Source organism: Phaethon aethereus (assembly GCF_964289735.1).
Source record: "Phaethon aethereus genome assembly, chromosome: 35".
NCBI classification, from domain to species: domain Eukaryota; kingdom Metazoa; phylum Chordata; class Aves; order Phaethontiformes; family Phaethontidae; genus Phaethon; species Phaethon aethereus.
Window position 1 is genome coordinate 3,381 of NC_138611.1, and position 8,785 is coordinate 12,165.

At 68.6% G+C, this 8,785-nt stretch overlaps 1 protein-coding gene across 1 annotated transcript in view; it reads left to right on the forward strand.

Annotated features, from left to right (window-relative positions):
- Positions 1-775: 775 nt before the first annotated feature.
- Positions 776-8,785, forward strand: part of RNF40 (ring finger protein 40) — a gene marked incomplete at its 5' end in the record, with an annotated part of 26,726 nt that continues 18,716 nt past the window's right edge. Inside the window, 9 exons of the mRNA XM_082012315.1 lie at positions 776-828; positions 1,232-1,281; positions 1,344-2,912; positions 3,037-3,093; positions 4,146-4,254; positions 5,043-5,131; positions 6,185-6,243; positions 6,325-6,439; positions 8,043-8,198. Of these exons, the coding sequence (XP_081868441.1) occupies positions 776-828; positions 1,232-1,281; positions 1,344-2,912; positions 3,037-3,093; positions 4,146-4,254; positions 5,043-5,131; positions 6,185-6,243; positions 6,325-6,439; positions 8,043-8,198 (2,257 nt within the window). The remainder of the gene's footprint in view (positions 829-1,231; positions 1,282-1,343; positions 2,913-3,036; positions 3,094-4,145; positions 4,255-5,042; positions 5,132-6,184; positions 6,244-6,324; positions 6,440-8,042; positions 8,199-8,785) is intronic.

Genomic DNA, 8,785 nt, shown 5'->3' on the forward strand with positions numbered 1-8,785 from the left:
CGGCGCCGGGGCCTCGGCCGCGACCTCCAACCCTCGCCCGGCGGCCGGGGGGCGGAGCCCGCCGTGAAGAACCTTCTGGAAACCAGCTGGGTTGTCCACGGCGGCGAGAGCCCGGGGTGGTTTTGGAGAAGAGGACGAGGTTCTGCCCCCGCTGGCCTCCAGGGCTTCTCGGGGGCCACCAGAAGCTTCTCCAGGGCCACCAGGGCCACCAGATCCTCTCAAGGGCCTCCAGAAGCTTCTTGGGGGCCACCAGAGACTCTTGAGGGCCACCAGAGATTCTTGAGGTCCTTCAGAAGATCTTGAGGACCTCCAGGGCTTCTCGGGGGCCACCAAAGAATCTCAGGGGCCACCAGAGCTTCTCGGGGGCCACCAAAGCATCTCGAGGGCCTCCAGGGCTTCTCGGGGGCCACCAGAAGCTTCTCCAGGGCCACCAGAGCCTCTCAAGGGCCACCAGAGCTTCTTGAGGGCCACCAGAGCCTCTTGAGGGCCACCAGAGCCTCTTGAGGGCCTCCATGGCTTCTCGAGGGCCTCCAGAAGCTTCTCGGGGGCCACCAAAGCTTCTTGAGGTCCTTCAGAAGATCTTGAGGGTCTCCAGGGCTTCTCGGGGGCCACCAAACCATCTCGGGGGCCACCAGAAGCTTCTCCAGGGCCACCAGAGCCTCTTGAGGGCCTCCATGGCTTCTCGAGGGCCTCCAGAAGCTTCTCGAGGGCCATCAAAGCTTCTTGAGGTCCTTCAGAAGATCTCAAGGGCCTCCAGGTCTTCTCGGGGGCCTCCATGGCTTCTCGGGGGCCACCAAAGCATCTTGGGGGCCACCAGAGCTTCTTGAGGTCCTTCAGAAGGTCTTGAGGGCCTCCAGGGCTTCTTGAGGGTCTCCAGAACCTTCTCAGGGGCCACCAAAGCTTCTCAAGGGCCACCAGAGCTTCTCGAGCTTCTCAAGCTTCTCAGAAGCTTCTTGAGGTCCTCTGGAGCCTCTCGAGGGCCTCCAGAAGCTTCTCGAGGGCCACCGTGAGCTTCTCAAGGGCCACCAGAACCTCTTGAGGGCCACCAGAAGCTTCTCAAGGGCCACCAGAAGCCTCTCCAGGGCCACCAGAAGCTTCTCGAGGGCCACCATGTTTTTTTGAGGACCTTCACAAGCTTTTCGGGGCCCTTCAACGGCCGCGGGGTCCTGAAGGGATCGGGGGAGGGGGGGAGGGGACACACCCCCTTGGGGGCGCCCTCCCCTCCCCCCAGCTCCTCCAGCAGGCAGGTGGCCAAGAGCCGCCTCACCCGGGCCGGCGGGGGTGGGGCCGGCGGCCACCGCGGCCACCTCCTCGGCGGCCAACGCCCCCCCCCCGGCCTCCAGGTGGTCCGACGGGCCCGCTGCCGCGCCCCGGATCGGCGGCGGCGGTGAGGTCATCGGGCGGGGTCGCGGGCGTGGCACGGGTCCGCGGGGGGTGGGGAGACGGTGGGAAGGGGGTGAGGTCAGCGCCGGCGCAGCCCGTTTTGGATCCCCTGGTGCGACCGGCGGCACCGCCGACCCCCGGCACGACCCTTCCCAAGCCAACCCCCGCACAACCCCCGCACAACCCCCGGCACAACCGTCATCCCAACCCCCGGCACAACCCCCAATACAACCGTCATCCCAACCCCCGACACAACCGTCATCCCAACCCCCAGCACAACCATCATCCCAACCCCCGACACAACCCCCGGCACAACCCCCGACACAACCCCTGGCACAACCCCCGGCACAACCGTTATCCCAACCCCCGACACAACCATCATCCCAACCCCCGGCACAACCCCCGGCACAACCGTCATCCCAACCCCTGGCACAACCCCCGACACAACCCCCGGCACAACCGTCATCCCAACCCCCGACACAACCATCATCCCAACCCCCGGCACAACCGTCATCCCAACCCCCGGCACAACCGTCATCCCAACCCCTGGCACAACCCCCGACACAACCCCCGGCACAACCGTCATCCCAACCCCCGACACAACCATCATCCCAACCCCCGGCACAACCATCATCCCAACCCCCGGCACAACCGTCATCCCAACCCCCGGCACAACCCCCGGCACAACCCCCGACACAACCGTCATCCCAACCCCCGGCACAACCCTTGGAACCGCCAACCCCCAACACAACCCACCCCAACCCAACTCTTGGCACAACCGTCGGCACAACCCCCGGCACCACCCTCAGCACCACCGGCACAACCCTACCCATCCCCCGGCACAACCCCCGGCAGCACCGCCACAACCCTCACCACAACCCTCAGCACAACAACCCCCGGCACCGCCAACCCAACCCGACTCTTGGCGCAACCGTCGGCACGACCCCCGGCACGACCCCCGGCACGACCCCCGGCACAACCCCCGGCACCATTGACCCCCGGCACAACCCTTCCCGACCCAACACTTGGTGCAACCACCATCCCAACCCCCGGCACAACCCCCGGCACAACCCCCGGCACAACCATCATCCCAACCCCCAACACAACCGTCATCCCAACCCCCGGCACAACCCCCGGCACAACCATCATCCCAACCCCCAACACAACCGTCATCCCAACCCCCGGCACAACCCCCGACACAACCATCATCCCAACCCCCGGCACAACCCCCGACACAACCATCATCCCAACCCCCGGCACAACCCCCGGCACAACCATCATCCCAACCCCCAACACAACCGTCATCCCAACCCCCGGCACAACCCCCGGCACAACCATCATCCCAACCCCCAACACAACCGTCATCCCAACCCCCGACACAACCCCCGACACAACCATCATCCCAACCCCCGGCACAACCCCCGGCACCGCCAACCCAACCCAACTCTTGGCGCAACCGTCGTCCCGACCCCCGGCGCGACCCCCGGCGCCGTCCCCGGCCGCCGCGTCCCCGAGGGCCGTGGGAGCGGGTGGCGGCCAGCCGCCATCTTGGGGGTGGGGGGAGGGGGGCGCCGGGGGTTCCCGCGCCGGCGGGGGGCGGGGGAGGAAGGAAACGGGGTGGGGGGTGGGGGTGGGGTGGTTTGGGCCTGGCAGGCAACATGGCGCCGGCGGGCGTCGGCGTCGGCCTCGTGGTCGGGGCGTTGGTGGCCGGTACGGGGGGAGAAAGGGGGCAGGGATGGGGCGCGTGGGGGTCCTGCCTGCCATGGGGCAGGGATGGGGCGTGTGGGGGGCTCCTGCCTTTGATGTGGGGCAGAGATGGGGCACATGGGGGGCTCCTGCCTGCGCCGTGGGGCAGGGATGGGGCACGTGGGGGGCTCCTGCCTGTGCTGTGGGGCAGGGATAGGGCATGTGGGGGTCCTGCCCGCGCCGTGGGGCAGGGATGGGGCACGTGGGGGTCCTGCCTGTGCTGTGGGGCAGGGATGGGGCGCATGGGCTCCTGCCTGCGCCGTGGGGCAGGGATGGGGCATGTGGGGGGCTCCTGCCTGTGCCGTGGGGCAGGGATCGGGCATGTGGGGCTCCTGCCTGTGCCGTGGGGCAGAGATGGGGCGCATGGGGGGCTCCTGCCTGGGCTGTGGGGCAGGGATGGGGCATGTGGGGCTCCTGCCTGCGCCGTGGGGCAGGGATCGGGCATGTGGGGCTCCTGCCTGTGCCGTGGGGCAGAGATGGGGCGCATGGGGGCTCCTGCCTGGGCTGTGGGGCAGGGATGGGGCATGTGGGGCTCCTGCCTGCGCCGTGGGGCAGGGATCGGGCATGTGGGGCTCCTGCCTGTGCCGTGGGGCAGAGATGGGGCGCATGGGGGGCTCCTGCCTGTGCCGTGGGGCAGGGATGGGGCATGTGGGGGGCTCCTGCCTGTGCCATGGGGCAGAGATGGGGCGCATGGGGGGCTCCTGCCTGGGCTGTGGGGCAGGGATGGGGCATGTGGGGCTCCTGCCTGCGCCGTGGGGCGGGGATGGGGCACCCTGCCCGCAGCGGGGGTGGGGCACGCGGGCGTCTCGCCCTTTCCCACGCTTTGGGGAAGGAAGTGGGGCCCCGGCCCCCGCCCCGCGCCGTGGGGCAGGCGGGTGCCTGGTTGGGGGGCCCGGAGGTGGCTGCCCCCACCTCCCCCCCCCTGAGGAGGGCAAAGTGTGGGGCAGGCGCTGCTGTGGGGGGACATTCGCTCTGCCCCACGTCTGCCCCACGTCTGCCCCACATCTGCCCCACAGCGCTGCCCTTCGTCGGGGCCTTCAACCTCCACCCGGCCCCATATCGGGTCCTGACCCACAACGGCAGCCGCAGCTTCGGGCACCAAGTGCTGCCGCTCGATGGCTCCCGGTAGGGTGTGGGGCGCGGCTATGGGTCCCACGGCTATGGGTCCCGTGGGTGTGGGTCCCACGGTTATGGGTCCCACGGTTATGGATCCCACAGTTATGGGTCCCATGGTTATGGGTCCCACAGCTATGGGTCCCACAGGCCTGGGTGTCCCTGGTTATGGGTCCCACGGCTATGGGTCCCACAGATGTGGGTCCCATGGTTATGGGTCTCAGAGACCTGGATCGCCACAGTTATGGGTCCCACAGACCCAGATCCCCCAGTTATGGGTCCCACAGATGTGGGTCCCCCCAGTTATGGGTCCCCCTGGCTATGGGTCCCACAGTTATGGGTCCCACAGATGTGGGTCCCATGGTTATGGGTCCCAGACATGTGGGTCCCCCTGGTTATGGGTCCCACAGACCTGAGTTCCCCACTTATGGGTCCCACAGTTATGGGTCCCACAGTTATGGGTCTCCACTTATGGGTCCCACAGTTATGGGTCCCACAGTTATGGGTCTCCACTTATGGGTCCCACAGATATGGGTCCCACGGTTATGAGTCCCCCACTTATGGGTCCCACAGTTATGGGTCCCACAGTTGTGGGTCCCCCAAGTTATGGGTCCCCCCAGTTATGGGTCTCAGACACCCGGGTCCCCCCAGATATGGGTCCCACAAAGCCAGATCCCCCAGTTATGGGTCCCCCACTTATGGGTCCCCCAGCTATGGGTCCCCCAGCTATGGGTCCCGGCCGCCTGGGCCCCCCGGCTGTGGGTCCCTCACCTGGGTCCCTCCCCCTCCCCTCCCCCCAGGCTGGTGGTGGGCGCCCCGGCGGGGGAGGGGGGGCAGCTGTTCCAGTGTGGGGTGGAGAGCGGAGAGTGCCGGGAGGTGGAGCTGGAAGGTGCCCGGGGCGGGGGCGGGGCGGGATTGGGTGGGGGTGGGGCAGGGGTGGGGGGCGATTGGGATTGGGATTGGGGTGGGGTGGGATTGGGGTGGGGGTGGGGCGGGATCAGGATCAGGATTGGGGTGGGATTGGGGTGGGGGTGGGGCGGGATTGGGGTGGGGTGGGATTGGGTGGGGGTGGGGCAGGATCGGGGTGGGGTGGGATTGGGGTGGGGGTGGGGCGGGATCAGGATCAGGATTGGGGTGGGATTGGGGTGGGGGTGGGGCGGGATTGGGGTGGGGTGGGATTGGGTGGGGGTGGGGCAGGATCGGGGTGGGGTAGGATTGGGGTGGGGGTGGGGCGGGATTGGGGTGGGGCGGGATCAGGATCAGGATTGGGGTGGGGATTGGGGTGGGGGTGGGACGGGATTGGGGTGGGATTGGGTGGGGGTGGGGCAGGATTGGGGTGGGATTGGGGTGGGGTGGGATTGGGTGGGGGTGGGGCAGGATTGGGGTGGGATTGGGGTGGGGTGGGATTGGGTGGGGGTGGGGCAGGATTGGGGTGGGATGGGATTGGGTGGGGGTGGGGCAGGATAGGGATGGAGTGGGATTGGGGTGGGGCAGGATCAGGATCAGGATTGGGGTGGGATTGGGGTGGGGGTGGGGCGGGATTGGGGTGGGATTGGGTGGGGGTGGGGCAGGATTGGGGTGGGATTGGGTGGGGGTGGGGCAGGATTGGGGTGGGGTAGGATTGGGGTGGGGGTGGGGCAGGATCAGGATCAGGATTGGGGTGGGATTGGGGTGGGGGTGGGGCAGGATTGGGGTGGGATTGGGTGGGGTGGGATTGGGTGGGGGTGGGGCAGGATTGGGGTGGGGTGGGATTGGGGTGGGGGTGGGGCGGGATTGGGGCGGGATTGGGGTGGGGTGGGAATTGGGTGGGGGTGGGGCAGGATCAGGATTGGGCGGGATTGGGGTGGGGGTGGGGCGGGATCGAGATGGGGGCGGGATTAGGACCGGGGCGGGGGTGGGGCGGGGCTCGTGGCGGCCCCGCCCACCCCACCCCCGCCCGCAGGCAACAGCACCCAGGCCCACCTGGGCATGGCCTTGGCCCAGGACGGCGACATCACCATCGTGAGTGCTGGCCCCTCCCCCCGCCCCGCCCTTCTGCGCCCCTCCCCCCACGCTACCATCCCCCCCCACCCCTCCCCCCAGGCCTGCGGCCCCGGCTGGACCCGCGAGTGCGACCGGAACATCCACACCAGCGGCCTCTGCCTCCTGCTGGGCCCCCGCCTGCGCCCCCAGCGCCTGCTGGCCCCCGGCTACCAAGGTGAGCGGCCCCGCCCCCCGGCTGGCCACGCCCCGCCCCCTGCCGGCCACGCCCCGCCCCCTGCCCGCACCCCGCCCCCGCGGCGGGGCGGCCCGTAGGGACCTCGGGGTGGCCCGTAGGGAGCCGGTTGACCCCATGGCCAACCCGTTGGCCACCCAACGGCCCAAGAGCTTGGGCAACCTCCCGGGGAGGGTCTGGCAGCTGCCCGCGGCCCTGCCTGCACCCCACCGCCTCCGTCGGCAACTTTGGGGGGCGACCCATAAGGGACCTCGGGGGTGACCCACGGCAACCGGTGACCCCGTGGCCACGCCCCCACCGCCCAACCCTTGACCCAACCCGTCGGGCAGCCCCTTGAGGGGGGGTCTGGCAGCTGCCCACCCCTGCCGGACCACCACCATGTAGACCCTGGTGGTTGACCCATCAAGGCCATGGTTGACCCACCAAGGCCGCGGTTGACCCACCAAGGCCATGGTTGACCCACCAAGGCTGTGGTTGACCCACCAAGGCCATGATTGACCCATCAAGGCCATGGTTGACCCACCAAGGCTGTGGTTGACGTGCCAAGGCTGTGGTTGACCCACCAAGGCCATGATTGACCCACCAAGGCCATGGTTGACCCACCAAGGCCGTGGTTGACGTGCCAAGGCCGTGGTTGACCCGCCAAGGCCGTGGTTGACCCACCAAGGCCATGATTGACCCACCAAGGCTGTGGTTGACCCGCCAAGCCCATGGTTAACCCGCCAAGGCCATGGTTGACCCGCCAAGGCCGTGGTTGACCCACCAAGGCCATGATTGACCCACCAAGGCTGTGGTTGACCCACCAACGCCGTGGTTGACCCACCAAGGCCATGGTTGACCCACCAAGGCCATGGTTGACCCACCAAGGCCGTGGTTGACCCGCCAAGGCCGTGGTTGACCCACCAAGGCCATGATTGACCCACCAAGGCTGTGGTTGACCCACCAAGGCCGTGGTTGACCCGCCAAGGCCGTGGTTGACCCGCCAAGGCCGTGGTTGACCCATCAAGGCCGTGGTTGACCCACCAAGGCTGTGGTTGACCCGCCAAGGCCATGGTTAACCCACCAAGGCCATGGTTGACCCGCCAAGGCCATGGTTGACCCGCCAAGGCCGTGGTTGACCCGCCAAGGCCATGGTTGACCTGCCAAGGCCGTGGTTGACCCACCAAGGCCGTGGTTGACCCGCCAAGGCCGTGGTTGACCCGCCAAGGCCATGGTTGACCCGCCAAGGCCGTGGTTGACCCACCAAGGCCGTGGTTGACCCGCCAAGGCCATGGTTGACCCACCAAGGCCATGGTTGACCCGCCAAGGCCATGGTTGACCCACCAAGGCCGTGGTTGACCCGCCAAGGCCATGGTTGACCCACCAAGGCCGTGGTTGACCCACCAAGGCCGTGGTTGACCCACCAAGGCCGTGGTTGACCCGCCAAGGCTGTGGTTGACCCACGGCGACCCACGGCACCCGGTGACTCGGTGACCACGCCCACCGCCCAACCCTTGACCCAACCCGTCGGGCAGCCCCTGGGGGGGGACAAGGGGCTCTGGCAGCTGCCCGCGCCTGAGGCCGGCCCCTCCCCCGCCGCGGGCAGCCTGCGTGCCGGGGCTGGTGGACCTGGTCTTCCTCTTCGACGGCTCCAGCAGCATGAACGCCGAGCAGTTCGGCGCCATCCGCGACTTCATGCTGGAAGTGATGGAGCAGCTGGCCAACACCTCCATCCGCGTGCGTCCCCCCGGCGCCTATAGGGGCTGGAGGGGGGCGGGGGCTCGATGGGGGGTGGGGGTGGGGGTGGAGGGCGTGGCGAGGGCCGGGAGGGGATGGGGGGGAGGGGGGCGCAACGGGAGCTGTAGGGGCCCGTGGGGCTATAGGGGACGTGGGGCCCATGGGGCTATAGGGGACGTGGGGTCTGTGGGGCTATAGGGGACGTGGGGCCCGTGGGGTTTATAGGGGACATGGGGCCTGTGGGGGCTATAGGGACGTGGGGTCCATGTGGGTCATAGGGGACGTGGGGCCTGTGAGGGCTATAGGGGACGTGGGGTCCGTGGGGGTCATAGGGGACGTGGGGCCTGTGAGGGCTATAGGGGACGTGGGGTCCGTGGGGGTCATAGGGGACGTGGGGCCTGTGGGGGCTATAGGGGATGTGGGGCCCGTGGGGGTTATAGGGGACGTGGGCCCTGTGGGGTTTATAGGGGACATGGGGCCTGTGGGGGCTATAGGGGATGTGGGGTCCGTGGGGCCTGTGGGGGCTATAGGGGACGTGGGGTCCGTGGGGGTCATAGGGGACGTGGGGCCCGTGGGGGTCATAGGGGACGTGGGGCCCGTGGGGGCTATAGG